The following is a 21,970-nucleotide window of genomic DNA, read 5'->3' on the forward strand; positions in this document are numbered from 1 at the left end:
GGGAATTTCAGATAAGCGTCTGGAGATGCTTTGTTGCTTCTGAACTTCTGCTTTCCTACTGCCTTCTTCCAACCATGCGTTACCTCCTTCCATGGCAAGCTGTATGATCCTCTCGGATGAAAACAAATCCATGTGCACTGTCACCGCACGGCTAATCATCTGTCAGTTCCCGCTAGCGTCAGAATAGTACCATTGTCCTTTTGCACACTGTCACTGCGCCCAACATTCGCAAGTTTGAAGCTCGTCACAGTCATCCCTTCTCAAATCCTACTCGGAATACCACAGACAAGGTTTAGACTTTCCGGATCTCAGGAATGCTGCTAATGGTTCTAGCCTATACCACGAAGGTTCTAATCTCAGATTCAGATGCTCTGTTGTCAGGAGAGACGATGTGAATCGTTGATTGGAAACTCAAGAGAATATACTCTGGCTGTCGTCCAATGACTATGTTGAACATCATGTAGACCGCTTGTGGTTGTCAGGCACGCGGATCTTGGATAAGCGAGTAACGAAGATTGGGTGATTGTCATGGGTCACCCCTTCATTCTGACTTAACTGAATTAAGAACAAGAGTATATCTTGGAGAAGAAGTAGGCGTGAATTGAATGAAAAACAATAGTACTTGCATTAATTCATGAAGAACAGCAGAGCTCCACACCTTAATCTATGGGGTGTAGAAACTCCACCGTTGAAAATACATAAGAGAAAGGTCTAGGCATGGCCGTGAGGCCAGCCTCCAAATGTGTACAATCTCCAAAACAGGAACATAAGATTCCCGTCTCTTAATAAATCTCTAAAAGTAGTTTTTATACTAAACTAGTAACTAGGGTTTACAGAAAATGAGTAACTAGGTGCAGATGGTGCAGAAATCTACTTCCGGGGCCCACTTGGTGTGTGCTTAGGCTGAGCATTGAAGCTTTTTTGTGCTTAGACTGTTCCTGGAGTTAAACGCCAGCTTTGGTGCCAGTTTGGGCGTTTAACTCCAATTCTGGTGCCAATTTGGGCGTTTTACGCCAGAATTTTTAGGCTGACTTTAAACGCCAGTTTGGGCCATCAAATCTCGGGTAAAGTATGAACTATTATATATTTTTGGAAAGCCCAGGATGTCTACTTTCTAATGCAATTAAGAGCTCACCAATTGGATTTCTGTAGCTCCAGAAAATCCACTTCGAGTGCAGGGAGGTCAGAATCCAACAGCATCTGCAGTCCTTTTTCAGCCTCTGAATCAGATTTTTGCTCAGGTCCCTTAATTTCAACCAGAAAATACCTGAAATCACAGAAAAACACACAAACTCATAGTAAAGTCCATAAATGTGATTTTTGAATAAAAAATAGTAAAAATATAATAAAAAGTAACTAAAGCATACTAAAAACTATATAAAAACAATGCCAAAAAGGGTATAAATTATCCGCTCATCACAACACCAAACTTAAATTGTTGCTTGTCCCCAAGCAACTAAAAGTAAAATAGGATAAAAAGAAGAGAATATACAATGAATCTCAAAAATATCAATGAAGATTAGTCTCAATTAGATGAGCGGGGCTTAAGCTTTTTGCTTCTAAACAATTTTGGCATCTCACTTTATCCTTTGAAGTTCAGAATGATTGGCATCTATAGAAACTCAGAATTTAGATAGTGTTATTGATTCTCCTAGTTCAGTATGTTGATTCTTGAACACAGCTACTTTATGAGTCTTCGCCGTGGTCCTAAGTATTTTGTTTTTCAGTATTACCATCGGATACATAAATGCCACAGACACATAACTGGGTGAACCTTTTCAGATTGTGACTCAACTTTGCTAGAGTCCCCAGTTAGAGGTGCCCAGGGTTCTTAAGCACACTCTTTTTGCTTTGGATCACGACTTTAACCGCTCAGTCTCAAGCTTTCACTTGACACCTTCACGCCACAAGCACATGGTTAGGGACAGCTTGATTTAGCCGCTTAGACCAGGATTTTATTCCTTTGGACCCTCCTATCCATTAATGCTCAAAGCCTTGGATCCTTTTTACCCTTGCCTTTTAGTTTAAAGGGTTACTGGCTTTTTGCTCTTGCCTTTTGGTTTAAAGAGCTATTGGCTTTTTCTGCTTGCTTTTTCTTTTTCTTTCTTTTTCTTTTATTTTTTTTCGCCAATTTTTTTTCTTTCGCAAGCTTTTGCTTTTCACTGCTTTTTCTTGCTTCAAGAATCAATTTTATGATTTTTCAGATTATCAATAACATTTCTCCTTTTTCATTATTCTTTCAAGAGCCAACAATTTTAACATTCATAAACAACAATATCAAAAATATGCACTGTTCAAGCATTCATTCAGAAAATAAAAAGTATTGCCACCACATCAAAATAATTAAGCTAACTTCAAGATAAAATTCGAAACCATGCACTTCTTGTTCTTTTGCAATTAAAATATTTTTCATTTAAGAAAGGTGATGGATTCATGGAATCATTCATAGCTTAAGACATAAATACTAGACACTAATGATCATGTAATAAAGACACAAACATAAATAAAACATAAAACCTAGGAAACGAAAAATAGGAAATAAAGAACAAGGAAATTAAAGAACGGGTCCACCTTAGTGATGGCGGCTAGTTCTTCCTCTTGAAGATCTTATGTAGTGCTTTAACTCCTCAATGTCTTTTCCTTGCCTTTGTTGCTCCTCTCTCATGGCTCTTTGGTCTTCTCTAATTTCATGGAGGAGGATGGAATGCTCTTGGTGCTCCATCCTTAGTTGCCCCATTTGTACCTTGTCATAAGACAGATGATGCCTCCTACATATCAGATTTGTACTTTAAAGAGGTTGTGCGCTTGCATGGTATTCCTCAAACAATCACTTCAGATCAAGACGTGAAATTCATGAGTCACTTCTGGAGGACTTTATGGATAAAAAATGGGAACTCACCTACAATTTAGCTCTGCTAGTCATCCGCAAACGGATGGTCAAACAGAAGTGGTTAACAAAAGCCTAAAAAATTTGCTACGAAGTTTTGTGACAAACACCCTCGCCAGTGGGATTTTGTGTTGCCACAAGCCGAGTTCTCCTACAACAATTCCATTAGTCAAACAACATGGAGGTGTCCGTTCGGGTGGTATATGGCAAGCGACCCCTGAGTCCTTTAGACCTTCCGCCGTTACCAACTTCTCGAGAGTATAGTGCAAATGCTGATGAACGTGCTGAACAAATCAAGAAACTCCACGAAGAGGTACGACAGAAGATATTGCGTCAGACTGCTCAGTATGAGGTCCAAGCCAACAAACATAGGAGACCAAATATTTTTAATGTCGGAGATTTGGTATGGATTCATCTGAGAAAGGAATGATTTCCTGAGTCTCGCGGGAAATTATCTCCTCGAGCAGATGGACCATTCAGAGTCTTGGAGCGCGTTAATGATAATGCTTACAAGATTGAACTTCCAAGAAACTATGGAGTATCTGTCACTTTTAACGTGGCTAATCTGTCACCTTCCTATGAATAAGATGCAGAATCAATACAAGATAAGACCAAACCTCTTCCAACCCAGGGAGAATGATGCAGGAGCATCTATTAGGTTATTAGAAATATTTGTTAAAGTAGTAAAGTTTAGTTATGTTAATATAATATGCATATGAATTAGTCCCACATCGCCTAATACTCAAAGGCTCCCTCTCCCCTATTAGTATAAATATGCGTATGTACCCATTTTATTTATGAGTTGAATTGATTGAGTTATATATTTAAATAAGCTGTGTGCTTATTTTCTTCTAGGCTCTTTGAAAGTAAGAGGTACATCCTTGGCTTAGCTAACCAAGGTGAGATCTTGACTACTTTTACCATAGTGAGATTGTTAACCTCGCTAAGATTGGTGTCCCAAGCGACGTCCCGACGTCATAAGACTTGGAATAATACTAGTCATAACTGATTTTTGTTATGTTAGGCCAATTTATTTAGATTTAATTAACAAAAAAAACTTAAATGTGTAATATTATTTTTTTTTATAAAACTATAAAAAAATAAATGCATAAATCTACTTATTTATTTGTTATGTGATGCTTTAGAGAGGGTTACACTTGCCTTTTCTATTTAATTTTTTAAACACGTATTAACATTTACAATTAAAAATTAATTTGTTGATTTTCTTTGTTAGGTATTACCGTATTAATTTATAAGAAATATTATTTACTATTATTATTATTTTTAACTTTTTAAATCAAGGGTTAAGGAAAAAAATTAGATTTGATCAGTAAATTTAGTTTAAGGGTTATTTGAACGCCACTTTTAGAAAAGATCTTTTTTAATAATTTTTTTAAAAGATCTTTTACAAAAGTAAAAGTAATTTTATATTTGGATATCTCATGTAAAAGAATTTTTTTATCTATTAATTATATTTATGTAAAATAAGGTAAAAATATTTTTTTTTTGTTCATTTATTACGTGAAAAATATTTTTTTAAGAAAAAAAATTTAAAAAAAAAATGTAAATTGTAGCTTTATTTTTTTTAATATTTTTATTTTTACTATTAGAAATTTGTCAAATATACTAAAAATTAAAAAAAAATCTTTTTTATCAATTTAATAGTGTATACAAACAAACACTAAGCCCGTTTAAAAAATAGCCAAAGCTACTTTTTTTTTTTTTCTTTTGGATTATGAAAAGTTATATTAAGCATGTTTGGTATCATTTTTGAAAAACGCTTCTAACTTTTTAAGAAGTTAATTGAGAGCTTTTGAAAAAGTAAAAAAATATGACTTTTTTTTTATTAGACGTTATTTTATCACTCTCATTAAAAAAAAGTTTAACTTTAAAATAAAAGAGATTATTGTGCTACTTTTATTTTTGGCTTTGTGAAAAATATTTTCTATCTGCTGAAAATATTGATCCTCTACCACCATCTGCTAGAAGTATTGGTCTTCCACCATTTTTACACAATGTTCTATCTACTAGAAGTGCTAGCCTTTCACCATTTTTTTTTTCAATAGGGTTATTTCCTTATGTTGCAATATCTCTCAACTTTTTATGTATCTCTTCAGGTACGAAATATTTATTTAATTTTTTTTATGTTCTTCCTCAACAAATTTATGAAAGTGAAGGAAAAAAATTGAAAGCTGATTAGAATGAACAAAATACTATTATATTCATAAAAATATGTAAAGAAGAGATAATGGTTGAAAATAGACCGGAACACATTTTAACAAAGTTGGACAAATTCAAAAACAAAATTTTTGAAAAAGACTGATTTAAATAATGAGTATAAATAATTTAAAAACAAGTGGGATTAAATTATGTAAAATCAACATTCAATATCAAAAAGTATTTATTATTATTCATTATTTTAATATCTATTTTTTTATGTAAAAAAATTATATTTTTTAAACATTTATTCAAACACTATCACTTTAAAATAAATATTTCTATAACTAAAAATCTAAACATAAAATAATTTATTTATAAACTACTTTTTTTTTATGACTATTCATAAACTACTATTAATAAAAGAATTTATATTTTAAACTCTTTTATCAAAAGAACTTATTTAAAAAATTTACTTAAATTGGCCTGAATAAAATAAAAAGTGACTTGTACCGAGAGTTAAGATGATAACCGGAAATGATTCTTGATTCCATTACCTACTAAAAAACTCCAATCTCCTCCGCTCATCAGTCATCACTGCCTCCCATCCATAGCCGCCAACGGTTTTAACTGTCCACCGCCGATCTGAGTTTCCGCCGCCCCTGTTCCATCAGCTGTTGACCAATTTGAAGAAGCACTCGCAAGTTTGTTTCAAAATAAAAAGAAAACGCGCTCTCATATGCATGTTAGTTTTGTTTATAGCAATATTCAGTTGTTCTCTTTTGATTATTTCTTATGCAAGCTTCAGGTGATGAAATTGATTGGATTAATTGAAATTGATAGAATTTGATGTGTTACTGTTAATCAAAATTCTTGTTTTGATTTGAGCAACCATAGATAAACAATGTTACCTGAATTGGGAATTCAGTTGGTAGAGTTAGTTACAGCAGTTATGCTAATTTCTGTAGTGTAAGCTTCTGATATTTATGGGAATTCAATTTTAATCTATGAATTGAATTCATGAGATTTTTTCTAAATTTTTGAGTTTGATAACTTTGAGATGAGGGTTATATTTTGTGCTCTTTTGAACATCCCTGCTTGCACTAATCTTCTCCAAACCTGTTGATTTAATATTTCCGGATTTGGGTATCACCTTTTTGTTTTAGTCAAATCAACTGTCTGTTCCATTGGTTTAATGATCACTTAACCTTGCATGGTGGATGGAGGAATGGTTGTCTAGAACATGGTTTTGAAAAGATTCAATAATGTTATTCAATCCCCAGAAGCAACCTGTCCTAATGCAAAAATGCTAAATAATTGTTCTTCTTCTTGTGTACATTAGAAGTTGAGAATTTGATGTTTGATCTATGAAGATAGATGTTTCTTTGATTGGTTAATATCATTATATGTAGAGTGTAGACTAAGCAACATATGCACTCATTTCTACAACAAGTTCTTCATATAACCTATTGGATTGAAGTTAAGATGCTCTGGGAAAAGAAAAATGTCAGCTTAGTTAATTTCTACTTGATTATAAAACGTGCTTCTTGTCATCTTTGTAGGTATGGACCAGAAAGAATCAGTTAGGGACATAACTCCTTGGGATGGGACTCTTTCTTCAAGTGACTTTTTTAGTGCTGCTTGTGCCTTTTCTGAGAAGTGGAAAAGGTTCAATGCTTTTGTTCCTCCATGGCTGTGGGTACCATCTCGAAAGCATCATTTATTATCTTCTCATAAGGTGAGTTTTCCATCATTATATTTTTCTTTGTCCACTGCATTATTGTTTTAGTTGTATGTCTTTTTTGTCTCTATGTCAGGAGGAAGGATACTTATCACTAGAGGGCATGTGCCTTATCAAATCAAGTGAGGTCTGTCAGCAATTCGATATAGTACTTAATTAATAATAGCCGAGTCGATGTAAGTTTGTGGATTGTAATTGCCATTACAGGAGCAAGAGAGTTGTAGAAGTCAAACATGGAAAGAAGAGAGCAGCATCTCTCAAGAAGAAGAAGCTGTAGACAATGCCACTTTAGTATGTATGAATTGGTATTCATAAGCTAGCTCATTTGTACAGCATACACTACACGAATATGGTTACTATCACCTCATTACAGTTTCACTACTGTTTCTGATTACTCACAATAATATTTTAAATATTATAGGTCCAGAGCAGTTGTGATGAAGTAAACCACTATGATTTTCACATTGTTTACAGCCCTTCATATAGAGTTCCAGTGTTGTATTTTCGTTCTTACCATAGTGGTATGTTCACTTTTCAATCTATGGAGTTTGTGTGATAAATATCTTAATGGATTATAATTATGTTCTTCATAAAACATAAGTTTGAAAACCAACATTACCTTTTCATATTGATGTTGGGATTTTGGACTGGGTTACTTTAAGCGACCCTGCACCCGCTCCTGTTTTAACATCTACGACAAATGATATTGATGTCCTATGAGGTTTGATGAAATTCATTGTGATTCCCCTCTATTTGTCTAGGTGACAATGACCACCCTTTATGGGAGCTTAATGTTATGTTTATAAAGGTGTTTAATGTTACATTTAAAAGTCTACAATGGTACCAAGTGTATCATTTTCTGTATCTCAAGGAAAATCAATATATATGTTTAGAAATAAAGGGGAATTGGGTTGTATTTCGGCAAATCAAGAAATGCTGTCTAAATTAAGAATCCTGCACCTCATTTTATATTTATTAGGTTTGAGGGAACCCACAATGCCATTGTAATTGAAGCTGTGATTGGAAAAAGAAATTTTATAGGAAATGGAGGGAAATACAATTTTCAATTATATCATCTAGGTGAATGGTCTTGACTTTCTTGAAAAACAACCGTTCTAAATTTTGTCTGTATCAGTTTGTATAACACTCTTTCCATTCAATATTAATATGTTATTTTAAACTTTTGATACATTCATAAATTAATATATCTGGAAGCAATTTATATCTCGATCCATATTTCATCAAATTATGGATAAAAGAGGGTCGCATTGTAAAAACAACTGTTATTCTCTAAATGATGAATGGTCATTATAGGCATATTTCCTTTTTATACATTACTATGCCAAGTATGTTTTCTTATTAAAATAAATGATTTTCACTTTCACAATATATTTGATTTGGGGATACTATTTATATAGATGGGCAACCTTTGCCGTTTGGTGAAATTGAAAAGGACCTTCCTGATCACTCTGCAAAGATACGTTCAGAATCTAAATGGACTTTTATAACTCAGGAGGTAAACAACTCTCTTCCATATCTTTCTTTCTATTTGAAATTAAGTGGGTTCACCCCAAAACTAAGTTGAGAGGTAAGACTTGCTTAACACTTACGGCTATTAGGCTTTTCATTTTTAGATAAACTGAGAATTTTGATGACAACTTGAACTTGTGTGTAGTGTGAGGGTGGCCAGTAACAATTTTCAACTTTAGACTTTAGTGTCATTTCTTTCCATTTTCTTTTAAATTTAAATTTCCATTTTTATCCATAATTGTGTTCCTCATGAAAATATTCCGAAAGCTATATCAATTTTCGGTCCATCTGATTCTTTGCACTGTGACAAGAAGCATTTTTATGAATAAACATGGAAAATTCAGAAGGCATGCAAGGGATATTTCCAGACATTTGGAAGTAGCAAAAATATTTTCTCAGTTTGTAATCACATTATTTAAAAATAACAAAAACTTGTCTTCGAACCTTGCACCATTTTTGTACATATACATATTAAATGATTTCAATGTCATATTTCTTGTAGGAACACCCATATTTGAACAGACCTTGGTACAAGTTACATCCATGTGGGACAAGTGAGTGGATGAAGCTGCTATTCCATGGCGATACAGCTTTGAATAAAAATGGTTTTGTTATTGAACACTATCTGGTTTCATGGTTCTCTGTCATTGGACAAGTGGTTGGTCTTAAAATCCCTTTGGGAATGTTGGAGACTCTGAGTTGCTAAGTAAGGTGGTCACTGATGCTTAAAATGTAATTGATGAAATGAGGGTAAAGAATAAAAAGTCTCTGCACAGCACATCAAATTTACTTTTAGAAGTTACCAAGTGAATGTGGCATGAGATATGTAAGGGTGTTCACGGTTTAGTTTTGATTGGTTTTGAATGAAAAATCAATTTTATCAAGTTGTTCCAAATAGTATAATTTATTGATTATTGCATTGGATCTATTTCATTTAAAATTATTCAAGAAATGTAACAGGTATCAGTAATTTAATTTTGTCAGGAACCTTTATTTTGGTACTAATTAGAAATTACGTGAACAATGATTCTTAATTAACCAAAAGGATGTTCGTGGGCGAAAAACTTTACGCAATTCATTCATTAATACAATGATTGTATTGTTCATCACATTTTGTTTCACTAATCAATGGTCGCTTCTTCAATGGATCATGCAAAATTTCACCACTACATGGCATAAACCCATCACTCTACAACAATATTGCACCTTCCAAGTTGCAATATGAACAAATCTTTATAAGTCTTTCAAGAACCTTTATTTTGGGGTTCTAGTGAAGTGAACAAGGAATTCTGTGTTACCCTCAGCACCTTTGAGAGGGGACTCAATCCAACCCTTACTGCAGAAACCAAAATCCTCTACTCCCTTTATAATCCTGTCAAGAACCTGAAATTACCAAAAACCAACACTTTCAGATTGTCATACTATTTATGATTCAATGCAGGGTGAATTAACAATTTAACATGAGAAGAGAGCTGCAAATCTTAGAAACTTTTGGATTATAAGTTTTCTCAACAGTGCGCTGGCTGGGGACTGAGAATGATATTAGTTCAATTAGTTCTCCTAAGTTCTTAATATTGTATTCTTTTCCCTTTCTTAGCTTGCTTCCAAAGCAGGCATCACCAGTTTTGTAGAGAATTAAGAATCATTTATACATGCAAGCCTAATGTTCGCCATTCTAAATTTATTGCAGTATTATAGACACAAATCTTAGCCAGTTGATGTGATGCAGATGCACATGTCAGATGAATGACACGACAGTCAAATCCTTCTTTCAGTTTATTATAAAACATTTTTTTCAGAGAGAGAGAGAGAGAGAGAGAAACTGACAATATAACATATGAATCACATCATGTGAAGAGTGTAGTGATGTAGAAAGGTAAAGTTGATCTTGCGTCCAATTATATCTTCTTCCAAAAGGTTGTTGCTTGACTTTTATTAAACAAGGTTTGAATTCTTTTTCTGTCACTAGAATTGACTTGCAAAGAGAATGACAAAAAGCCAGAAAAAGACAAGGAATAATCCTCATAACAACCCCAGAGCAAAAGAATACCAAAATAACTAAAAGGAAATTACATTTTTAGCTCAAAAGAACTGTCCAATCACCTTTGAATAACTGTCCACGGAGAATTTGTTAAAACATGAGCAGAAACCCATAATGTAGCCAAACTATTTGGTGCATTAATCGGTTTGAGTTTTTATTTGGCAATTTGTAATTCGATGGAACATAAGGGAATGGAGTTATGAATGGCAGAATATAAAGCATTGTGCTTAAGCATTTGTCTTTAAACTAGTTCTCTTTATCCTAACTAGAACAATGTTGAGAACATTAAATCTAACAAGATACCCAGAAATCACATACCTCTTGATGGATACTAGGATCTTTCACTATCCCCCCTTTTCCTACCTGCAAAGTAAATGATATTGCAATTTAAAAATAGAAGTATTTGTTTCCACTTTATTCATGAGATTGAGTCAACAATGATAGTTATCTTATTAAAAGCATAACTCGGTTGCTTGCATCTAATTTTCTATATATGAAGAGGATTGGGGGAAGTTGTGTCCAATTTTTTTCCCCCTAAAATATCCCTTCTTTGTATACCCAAGACTTGAACCAACACTATTGGTCAAGAGACCAAAGTACTTACCAAGATCAATCAATATAACATTTGTTTACTATTTTACAGACATTGAAATAAAAAAGGAGGCATTAATTGGCTCAGTAATTGTAATGCTCCATCAATTCTAGATAGGAGATCTGTTGACACCTGTGTACATTTGGCATGTATTTTAATTCCTGTATTCTACATACACTGATACAATGGAGCTAACTCAACATAATACTGGTAACATGTTTTGAAAAGAGTGAAATTTTAATCAATTTCTTTGAAAATATTATTATTGAAGGATCAAATAGACCACGGGCTCCTGCATTTACTCCAAGATGTCTAAAAAGGAAACCTTAACAGAATCCAATTAATCCATATGCTAACTACCAAAGAAATGTCATCATAATAACAAATCTAAGGAAAGATATTCCCTTACAAATTAGAACATTCGACTCAATCTAAAGAGACCATGCAAACCATATCTAAGTAACACTTTACACTCCTTGCTCCTACCAAAATCCCTGAAATTATCTAAATAAACTGTTCCAAACTGTGGGGCATATCTTAATTCACCAAATAGACAACAAGTAACACGACGAGTAGAGATAAAAGGATAAGAGGAAAATGTGGGTGAAGAAAATGCAAAACTGTAGTTACATTTTTGTTCGCTTGCAAGATCCTATTTCGACCCTAACTCCATTTTAGTTTAACCAAGTTGAGAATATTTAGCCATAAAAATTACAGTTGGCAACACAAAAAAAAATCACCTGAGACCTACGAGCTTCAAATTGTGGTTTAACTAAGGTTACTAAGGCTGCATCCTCCTTCATGACATTAACCACAGCAGGCATGACCTATGAAGAGAATAAAAGAATGTTAGTGGGTCAAGAAGGCCAACCATGCAGGTTATTCTCAAAAAGATCAGTAGACGACTAAACATTATCATAGTTGATCCATGCTTCACTTGATTTTCTAGTTAAGAGAGTGAAGTAGTCAGCCACAAAAAAGTCTAGTGGTCCATCAATAAGAAACCAGCCTAATGTCATTCTTGTGCAAATACACATATACTCAAACTATTCATAGGATTTACATAACAAGAGTTAACATCGAGTCATTAGTGATGCAAAAATCTAAGAAGCCAAATACAAATCAACAAGGCAATTTCAAATTCTGGAAATTTAGGAGCGGAGAACAGCTTTGATTACCAATGTGATAATTGAACTGGAAGAGTTATAATAATTAACAATTGGTGCATCAACCACAGCAAAATTTGGAATCTCCATTTTTCTAAAGTAGTTTTAAACAACATATGTAAATGTACAAGTTCCTGCTTTAAAAACAAGCAATTTTGACTTGATGGCTGATGGCTTATCTACTTTCAAAGTGTGTGCAAGATTTAGCTTACATACCATTTTCAACTTTATAACATAGCATCATAACATGTCTGACCAGTTTACTGTCCAACAACAAAATCAGAATGACATGAAGCAGTCACCAGTCTACCAAAAACCATACGTCTGAGACAAATATTTAACAGTTTTGGTTATATCCAAAACTCAGAAGAAGGGATGAAACAGACCAGTAAACTGGCTACTTCCTGTTTCAACTGGCTGGACCAATCCAATTTCCCGAAACAGAAATGCTATACCCCGTAATAGGAGAAATTGAGTTACGTTTGATCTGTTTTCAGAGCTTACCAAGAGAATAGAGATGAATGAAAGGTCTAAAGTCACCAAATCAACATTTTGGGGGAGTTCTGTAAGATATCTTAAATTTGTCCGCTCTATAATAGATACTCGATCATCTCTACGAATTTTCTCAGCCACCTAAATAAGTTAACAATCATGAACAGTAGAAAATCACCAAGCAGATTGATATGCAATAGCTGTAGGTCATATGAAAAATAAGAAGAGTGCATAGAACTTCTAAAGGGAAAATGAAACAGCATACTCCAGTAATAATGTAGACTCCAATAACCAGTTTCCACATTCACAGAACTTATAAAATAGGATGAGTTACCTGTCCATAGCCTACATCAACTCCATAAACATGTGATGCGCCATACTGAAGTAAGCAGTCAGTAAATCCTCCAGTTGACAGCCCAGAATCAAGAGCAACTTTACCAGCAACATTGACACCAAGTTGTTCAATGGCAGCTTCCAACTTATGTCCCGCCCTGTGTTGTTAAAGCCAAAAATAAAAAGGAAATAAAAAAGAAAGAAAGAATGAAACTACAGTTTCACCAAAGTTACTGTAAAGATATTTTTACAAGTAAGCAGAGCATGATGGCTTCACCTACATACATATTTCGGAACTTCGGCAATTATCTCAACAACAGCTTTTTCAGACACAGGAGTACCAGCTTTATTTACCACCTTCCCATTGACATGTACTTTGCCTACATAACATATGATTTAGTTTTTATTTAGTAGTATATTGTATAGTTTCATTTTCACTATGACAATGTTATTCATATAGATGTTTGAGTATATGAAGTCAAGGATAACACAAAATAAGAACACAGAAAGACCAAAAAAAGAAAAAAGAAAAAGAAGGATTTTGAAGATATGCAACACACCAAAAGACGGAGTGAAGGTATCATCTGAAACTTGATATCTTTGCAATCATAAGGTTACTTGATCACTTAGTTTAGAACAAATGTTTACAAAATAGAAGACTCCAATTCATCCACCAAGAAAATCTTCCATCACTAGTGAACTTTGAAATCACAAAAGACTTAGGAATTGAAGAAGTGTAACATATCTAGGTGTCACATTATTTAAATTCAACCAATTAGTACAGCTCTATTAAGCTTCCTAACAGAGCATCTATATATTGTACAGGAACTAAAAATTGAAACTAGTTACCTTGCAAAATCCATGACTGGATGATAGATCTGCTATATTGCTGATATTTTTCAAGACATATTTCATCAAGCCTCTTTTTCCTACAAAACAAAAGGAAACAGAACATTTCATCAGCACTTTATTTTATTATATTATTTTTCCTATTCCTTTCAGCAGGGATGTGGGGAGGGGGGAAGTTGATTAGTAACTAATATATGGTTAAAGCAATCCCAAGATATCCCATTACATTAAAGAAAAAGAAACTAGTGTTTAGTGATATGATATGATTCCACTGAATACCAAGGCTTTCCCTTTTCTTTTACATACAATGTTCTCTTCGTTTTTACTTAATGTTGATGCACATGATCTACAATCCTAACTATTAATTCAATCTTAAGATTTAAAAAACAAAAAGAAAAATAATGGTTCACAGCGTAGGAAAACAGAGATACTGCCAAATAGATGAAGGATGAATCACAATAAATTGCTTTCAACCTACAACTCAATTCACAAAGCACAATTACCTTAGCCAGGGACCACATAACTAATTTTTCCGACCTTTATTTTATTTTATTATTAAAAAAAGGAGAAATTCAAAATTCAGCCAATAATCATTTCTCAAACCCCTGAGAAAAGAAAGGAAAATTCAAATGTATATGCCTTATAATAAGCATAGTGCTGTACAAATATAATAAATTCAAATTTATTTGCTCTACAAAGTTGGTCAAAAATGAAAAACACCATAACACTATTACATACAACATCCACTACCACTGTTGTAGTTGCCAATATTTCAACATCATCACACACAAATGAACAAATCACATAAAGAAGAATAGCTATTAAGCCGTGAAATTTGAAAATTTAACACAAGGGTTTAAAGCAAAGAAAGCTTACTTACTTCTTCACAGGTAAAACCTTTTCTGAATTCGCAGTAGCATATCCCTTAAATGGAGTTGGAATTTGAGCGCTGACACATCTAACTGAAAAGAAAAAGAAAAAAGAAAAAAAAATGAAAAAAAAAATGTGTAAGTTGCATATATGGCTTATGCGTGGGTGTACCTGGAGAATTGAAAGTTGGGAAACGCGAAAGGATAGTTAAGGTTGTGTCACTGTGGAAACCTCGAGAGATGGTGAAAGGATGCTTCAGAAACTGTAACACCATTTCTGTTTATCGCGTTATTCTTCTATTCTCTCTCTTTCTTTCTCATTCTTCTTGCTTTTCAGAGTGAGGATTGGAACCCTGCTGCAAGACCAAAAAATAATCACTAATAAATTCACATTAAACTCCTTTTTCACAAAATAGCTTAAATAATAAATAATTATATTAAAAAAAAATTTTTATATTTAAATTTTTAATTTTAAAAATATTTATTTTATAAAAATATAATAAAAAATAATAATATTATAAAAAAAATTATTTTTTTAATTTTTTTATAAGTTTTTAAATAATTTTTTAAAAAATTATAATTTAATTTTAAAAATTACATTAAATATTAATACTACTATTTTTATAAGTAAAAAATTTACAAAAATTACTTTTAAAACTTCTTAAACGAATTTTAAATTATTTAAAAAATAAGTATTATTCTTCTTCTTATAATAATGTATTTTTTTTACCAACTTATATAAATATACAGTAAAATATATATGAAATAATATTATTAAAAATAAAAATAACATTATTTATTTTTTTAAATTTATATTTTTATCAATTGCGGACTAAAATATTATCTCAGTAAAATGAGTATGAAACTCGAGAAATTCAAGGAGGAAGAGTAAAGTAAATATGACCGCCATAATTAATTAAATTATGTTTAGAAGAGACAAATCTGATAGAACAAATATTTGCTTTTCTGAACTCTTGCTGAAGATTAACTTCAATTTCGACATTTGTAAATTCTAAATTTAATATTAAATCCAATACTAAAAAAATATTCAAAATTCTGACAAATTGCATAGCACACCCAAAATTAACAGGAAAATAAACCATAAATTTACCTTCCTAATCTCTCCAAATATGGTCACATTGTTCCATCCTTGACTTAACCAAGTTGAGTTTCACGAAATTTAATAATTTATATTTATACTATTGCTTTCACATAACTCATACATTATAAAACGATCTCAAATTATTTTTAAATATCCGAGAGTTCCAAACTATATAAAATTAAAAAATAGCCACAAACATACCATAGGACCAAACTCACTTAAAGGATTTTTTGCTTTTTATGTTCCACTAGATCACAATCACACAAATAATAATAAGTGGATATTCCTATAATCACATCTTCACATGAAAATAATATTATAAATTATTAAATAAGTTAATATATTTAACTAAATATGTTTGATTAATCATCTAAGAATTTAGAGTACCATCTTCATATATAAAGATGTTATCATATAAATATTCTCCATAATAATATATTACTCCTTAATTTTACTCTTTCATCTTAAGCTTACTATAATAATAGTTAAAAGAACAACCTCTTTTATATAATATTAGTAGTACAACAACAATCATTAATTCAAATGACAGTTGCATAAAAAATTTACAAAAAAATTTCACAAGAGCATGCATTATTCCTGGAGACAATAGAGAAATGTTTCATGGAAGTATTGTAATAAAGAGAGAGCTATCAGAATTTTTTTTATTAATTAGTTATTAATGTTTAAAAGTATGAGATAAAATATGTTGTTAGATTATTAATCTAAAAAAATAAATTAAAAACTTATTTAAAAAGCTAACAATTAGAATTCATTCAAGAATTAAATTTTTTTATATGTTTTGAAACGAATAAAAGTTAATAATTTTAATTCTAATGAGAATTCGAAATTTCACATTTACTCTATTTATAAATTAGATTATTTTTAGTTTGATTTTTAATTCCATTCTTATGATTATAGTTTTAAAAATTGAAAAACCTAAAATATCTTTACAGAAGTATTCAATTTTTTTAGTTAAGGATAAATTAGTAAAAATCAAAATCAATAATAATTCAATTATATTAAAGTTATGTATCATTTTAAATTATGGATTTAAATTAAAAATAGAATTGAATTATCTTTTTAACAGAATTATAATTTTTTTTCTTAAAAAAACTTTCTAAACACACTCTAAAAAAATTGAGTTAATGATTAAATGACAGTCAAAAAAAATAAATTTTAATGATATTTTAATTGTAATATTGTAATGTTGGCTTAAAAAAAAAAGAAGAAAGAAAAAAAAACTATATAATTAAGGCCATAATAAGTGTAGAGTAGTGAGAACTCAGAATAACAACCAGAGAATCCCTATCCCCTTATGAAGTGAACTCAAAAACTCATTTCTAGACAAAAATGACAACTGAGAGTTCTGCTAGGTTTTCAAAAGAGGAGGTGGATCTGGTGCAACGTAGTACGAAGAAGGTCAAATCTCGTGAAGAACTAGACCTAAACCGACAAGGAGACAGGGTGGATCCTGATCAAGACAACCCTCATAAAATAGATGGCAAGACAAAAAGTTCGTATAAGGAGAGCCTGCTCTCATCTCCAGGTGGCTTGTTGGACAATATGTATAATCTCAATGATGACATGAGCGAGGATCAGCCCAACCCGGAAGATCAATGGTATAGGGAGGAGGAGGACCTGAGTGACAAACCTTTCGACCCATGCCCTATTATCCCAGTGTCGAAGGACGAGTTTGAAGACTGGTGCAAGCCTTGGAAGAAGGCGCTGATCGTTAAAGTTCTAGGCAAGAGAGTAGGCCTGGGCTTCATTGAGCAGCGGCTGCAGCGCGACTGGGCACAAAAAGGGAAGATCAGCGTGATCGACATGGACCGAGACTACTATCTGGTACATTTTGTTGAAGAAGAGGACTACTCCCATGCTCTCATGGGAGGACCATGGATGATCGCAGGACACTACCTTATTGTTCAGAGATGGAAACCTTTCTTCCTAGCGACGGAGAACCATGTGAGAAAGATTGCGGCCTGGATTCGCATCCCAACATTCCTATTGAATTATATAACCACCGTTTCTTATGGAGGGTGGGTTCTACTATCGGGCATATGTTGAAAATTGATCGCGCTACCTCAATACATTCAAGAGGAAAATTCGTGAGGATCTGCGTCGAGATTGACTTGTCAAAAACATTAGTGCCTAGAATTTCTGTTCTTGGAAGCACGCTTAATATTGAATATGAAGGTTTACATCTTATCTGCTTCTCCTGTGGGAAATATGGCCATAAAGTGGAACAGTGCAGTGAAGATGGTGGGACTAAGCCTATTCAACCGGCGATGGAGATAGAAGGCGGAGAGAAGAGAGCAACGGCGGCAAGGAGAATGAATGATGACAGCACGGCGGAAGTGGATCGGGAAAGTCCGGATAATCAGGAACACATTGATGTCCAGATCAAGCAACGGTCAAATCAGAATCCCCCTGATTTTGGCCCCTGGATGATCGTAAGGAGGTACCAAAGAAGGAAACAGGAGGAACTTCCGAGGAATAATAAAAAACATAGTCAAAACTCTAAGACCATGCCTCATAAGGAAAGTAACGGCAATATGAAGAACACCTTTAATGAGGGAGGTTCCAGATTTAACGCCTTGTATGAAGAAAGGGATGACGAGATGCAAAACAATGTGCAACTGGAAGAGGCCACGCATAGTGAGCCCAGTTTGGTGATTTCAAACCAGGCCTCTATAAAGAACGCCTCCAATAAAGAACCAGAGTGCCCCAAGCCCATTAGTCAGCCCCATGTTCGAGATATTACATCAACCTTTCCCAAACTAATTGAGAGCAAGGTTGGGCCGCTGAGTCAAGCCCGAAACCAGTTGAATAAAGAGGAAAGAGCTAAAGTAGTTCTAAGGAAACCCGGAACGGGTAAAAACCCGCAAAGACCCAAAAAAGCTGCTGGTCTGAAGTTTGGGCCTATGCTAACAAAAAAGGGCTTTAAACCCAAACAAAAATTGATAGACAAGGGTTCACTTTCCTTAGAGGTTGTTATCAACAACATGGACAACGCGGCGGCCTCCTCTTCAAAGAACACTGACCGAGAGCTAATGGAAGGGGTCATTCTAAATAGCATGAGGGAAGCCACGAAACAACAATGGGATGACTACCAGCTGGCGACAAACCTTAACAAAATTCCGGAGACAAATGCGAGCCACAAACCTCTCCTAAACCAGGACAATCTGCGCCGTAGAACCCCTGTGTTGACGGGGGAGGATGGTGCTAGTAGAGGGACTCCAAGCGAGCAACCAGACACGGCCAAGGAGGAAAATACAAAGTCTATCAAGGGTAAGGAACCGATGTTCCATGCAAAAGCTCCCGAGGCTATGGGGGGCATCGCCTAGTCCGTCTAGTGGAGGCTTCTTGGGTCTTGGATGACCATTTTTCTGTCTAGGTTATCATGAATATAATAGCTTGGAATTGTAGAGGAGCTGGAGGTAAGGGTTTTTCTACTCTCATTAGAGATTTGAGGAAGGATCTTGATGTGAACTTTGTCATTTTGTTGGAAACCCATATTAGCGGTGTTCGGGGTGAAAGGGTCAGGAACAGATTGGGGCTAAATGGTAAATTTGTGGTGGATGCGAGAGGGCAGTCAGGAGGCATCTGGTGTATGTGGGATTCAAACCTTTGGAGGGTGGAGATCCTGAGTCATACTTTCCAATTTGTCCACATGAAGGTAGAAGATAAGAATGCAAATCAAGGGTTGCTTACTGCTGTCTATGGGAGCCCGAATAGAGCTTTCAGGAAGTCCCTTTGGGACGATCTTCGTAAACTCAGCAGGGATGTTAGAATGCCTTGGTGTGCTATAGGTGATTTTAATGTCATTTTGTATGATCATGAATGGAGTAGGGGGGCTATGCTTCGACAGGGCGGGGAGTGCCCCGAATTCAATGCTTGCTTGTCTGATTGTGGTTTACTTGATCTTGGGTACTCAGGCTGCCCGTATACTTGAAAAAGAGGTTCTCTGGCAGAAAGACTTGATAGGGGTCTCGCTAATCCTGATTGGCAAATTACTTTTCCAGAGGCTTCCATCCAGCACTTGCCAAACCTAAAATCTGATCACTCCCCTCTCCTTCTAAATCTTGCCCCTCAGGCTTCTCCTAATAAGGGAAGGAGGCCTTTCATATTTTTGGCTGCTTGGCTGGACCACCCTGGCTTTGATGATGTCGTTAACAGTGGTTGGGATCTTCAGGGAAACTGGAACTCATGTATGGAAAATTTCCAGAAGGTTTTAAAAAATTGGAACCATAATGTGTTTGGCAATATTCACCAGAAAAAATCAAAGATTTTAAGGAGGCTTCAAGGCATCAAAAATAGTCTCAACATGAACCCGAACCTCTATTTGGAGAAACTGCAGAGAGAGCTATGGGAGGAATATGAGGAGATCTTGGCCCAAGAGGAACTCCTCTGGTTCCAAAAATCTCGCTGTAATTGGTTAAAGTTTGGGGACCGTAATACCAAATTTTTCCATGCATCAACTATGGCCCGGAGAAGAAGAAACCGGATTGAGGCTCTGCAAGATGACAATGGGAATTGGATACATGAGCAAACAACTTTGGAAAGAATGGCTACTAGCTTCTATAGTAGATTGTACATTGAGGATACTCCAGACACGCCTTTTGTTCTGAATAACTGCTTCCCACCTCTTGATACAATTGACCTTGAAAGTATTGGTAGCAACGTTTCTCGGATGGAAATAAGGAGTGCTCTGTTCTCTATGGGGAGCCTCAAAGCCCCAGGGAAAGATGGAATCCAGGCTATTTTTTACCAGAAGAAATGGGATGTGGTAGGAACTAATTTGTGCGTTTTGGTTGAAAGGATTTTCAACAGGCCCTCGGAGGTTTGGGAGATCAATGAAACCCTTATCACTCTCATTCCAAAGGTCGAGCCTATAGTCACCCTGAAACAAATGTGCCCTATCTCTCTATGCAATGTCTCCTATAAAGTCATTACAAAAATTTTATCGAGAAGACTGAGAGGTATCATGGAGAAAGTGGTGAAGCCGACTCAAAGCATCTTTGTTCTAGGAAGGCATACTTCGGATAATATTATTATCACCCAGGAAGTCATAAACTGCATGCGGAATAGGAAAGGCAAGAAAGGTTGGATGGCAATTAAGATCGACTTAGAGAAGGCATATGACAGGCTGAAGTAGAGCTTTATCAAGGATACCTTGCTGGATATTGGGTTGCCAGAGTGTATGGTGAACATTATATATGCTTGTATCTCGACAGCTAGGCTGAGGGTATTATGGAATGGTGAAGCCTTAGAGGAATTCGCCCCCTCTAGAGGCATTCGGCAGGGGGACCCCCTCTCGCCCTATTTGTTTGTTCTCTGCATTGAGCGCCTATCTCAACTTATTAATGTGGCAGTGGAAATGGATGTATGGAAACCTATTAAATTGTGCAAGGAGGGCCCAGCACTCTCACATCTTTGCTTTGCGGATGACCTGATCCTTTTTGCAGAGGCTTCTGTTGGACAGGCTGAGACTATTAATAAAGTGTTATCTGCCTTTTGTGATAACTCTGGCCAAAAAGTAAATAAGGAGAAGACGCATATTTTCTTCTCCAAAAATGTTGGTCACACTGTTAAGGACGATATTAGGCAGGTCCTTCAATTTTCTATCACGCAGGACTTGGGTAAATATCTGGGTGTTCCGATCATCCACTCTAGAGTGACAAAAAATACCTACAATGATATCATCATCAAGCTTCAATCGCGCTTGAACAATTGGAAGGCTTCCTCCCTCTCCTTGGCAGGGAGGTCAACCCTGGTGAAATCTGTTCTTACTTCCTTACCTAGTTATACTATGCAAACTGCTTTCCTGCCTATCTCTACTTGTAATATCATTGATTCTAAATGCAGGAACTTCCTATGGGGGAAACAGAAAATGTCAAAAAGGTCCACCTGGTTAGCTGGAAAAAAGTTAACATGCCGAAAGCAAAAGGGGGCTTGGGTATCCGGCATGCAAGAACTTTAAACCATGCTTTCATGATGAAGGTTGGTTGGGGGTTGGTGGAGAAAAGAGATAGTCTTTGGGCTAAGGTATTGAGGACCAAATACAAATGCGGCAATGACATCATTCCTGACATCAGGAGGAGAACCAAGGACTCGAATCTTTGGAAATGGGTCTGTTCAGCCTGGAAAGATGTTGAGAGGAACACAGCTTGGCGTATTGGTGATGGTGCAAGCATAAACTTTTGGAAGC

The 21,970-nt window shown here is 34.7% G+C and overlaps 3 protein-coding genes and 1 pseudogene across 4 annotated transcripts; 3 read left to right on the forward strand and 1 right to left on the reverse strand.

The window, feature by feature from the left end:
* The first annotated feature begins 5,536 nt into the window (after positions 1-5,536).
* Positions 5,537-9,255, forward strand: ATG10 (autophagocytosis-associated family protein). The gene is made up of 7 exons (XM_016319647.2): positions 5,537-5,789; positions 6,607-6,782; positions 6,862-6,912; positions 6,993-7,076; positions 7,207-7,306; positions 8,204-8,301; positions 8,818-9,255. The coding sequence occupies exons 2-7, from the start codon at positions 6,609-6,611 to the stop codon at positions 9,019-9,021; spliced, it is 711 nt and encodes a 236-aa protein (XP_016175133.1). The 5' UTR covers positions 5,537-5,789; positions 6,607-6,608; the 3' UTR covers positions 9,022-9,255.
* A 108-nt stretch (positions 9,256-9,363) lies between these two features.
* Positions 9,364-15,031, reverse strand: LOC107617780 (bacterial hemolysin-like protein). Of its 2 annotated transcripts, none has more exons than XM_088499700.1 (9): positions 14,890-15,031; positions 14,669-14,750; positions 13,789-13,868; positions 13,217-13,319; positions 12,941-13,097; positions 12,619-12,747; positions 11,689-11,775; positions 10,675-10,719; positions 9,364-9,698 (listed from the first exon to the last, which is right to left on the reverse strand). In XM_088499700.1, exons 1-9 carry the CDS (start codon positions 14,930-14,932, stop codon positions 9,570-9,572), a joined length of 855 nt encoding a protein of 284 aa, XP_088355826.1. In that variant the 5' UTR covers positions 14,933-15,031; the 3' UTR covers positions 9,364-9,569. The 2 variants fall into 2 exon arrangements, with proteins under 2 accessions (XP_088355826.1, XP_016175131.1); XM_016319645.3 differs by having other exon boundaries at positions 14,830-15,030.
* A 2,078-nt stretch (positions 15,032-17,109) lies between these two features.
* LOC148543747 (uncharacterized) lies at positions 17,110-19,106 on the forward strand (annotated as a pseudogene).
* Positions 19,107-19,162: 56 nt separating this feature from the next.
* Positions 19,163-20,917, forward strand: LOC148543748 (uncharacterized). The gene is made up of 2 exons (XM_088498696.1): positions 19,163-19,673; positions 19,785-20,917. The coding sequence occupies exons 1-2, from the start codon at positions 19,163-19,165 to the stop codon at positions 20,915-20,917; spliced, it is 1,644 nt and encodes a 547-aa protein (XP_088354822.1).
* The last annotated feature ends 1,053 nt before the right edge of the window (positions 20,918-21,970 follow it).

The sequence above is a fragment of the Arachis ipaensis genome, chromosome B9 (genome assembly GCF_059453495.1).
Source record: "Arachis ipaensis isolate K30076 ecotype BB chromosome B9, ASM5945349v1, whole genome shotgun sequence".
Taxonomy (NCBI): Eukaryota; Viridiplantae; Streptophyta; class Magnoliopsida; order Fabales; family Fabaceae; genus Arachis; species Arachis ipaensis.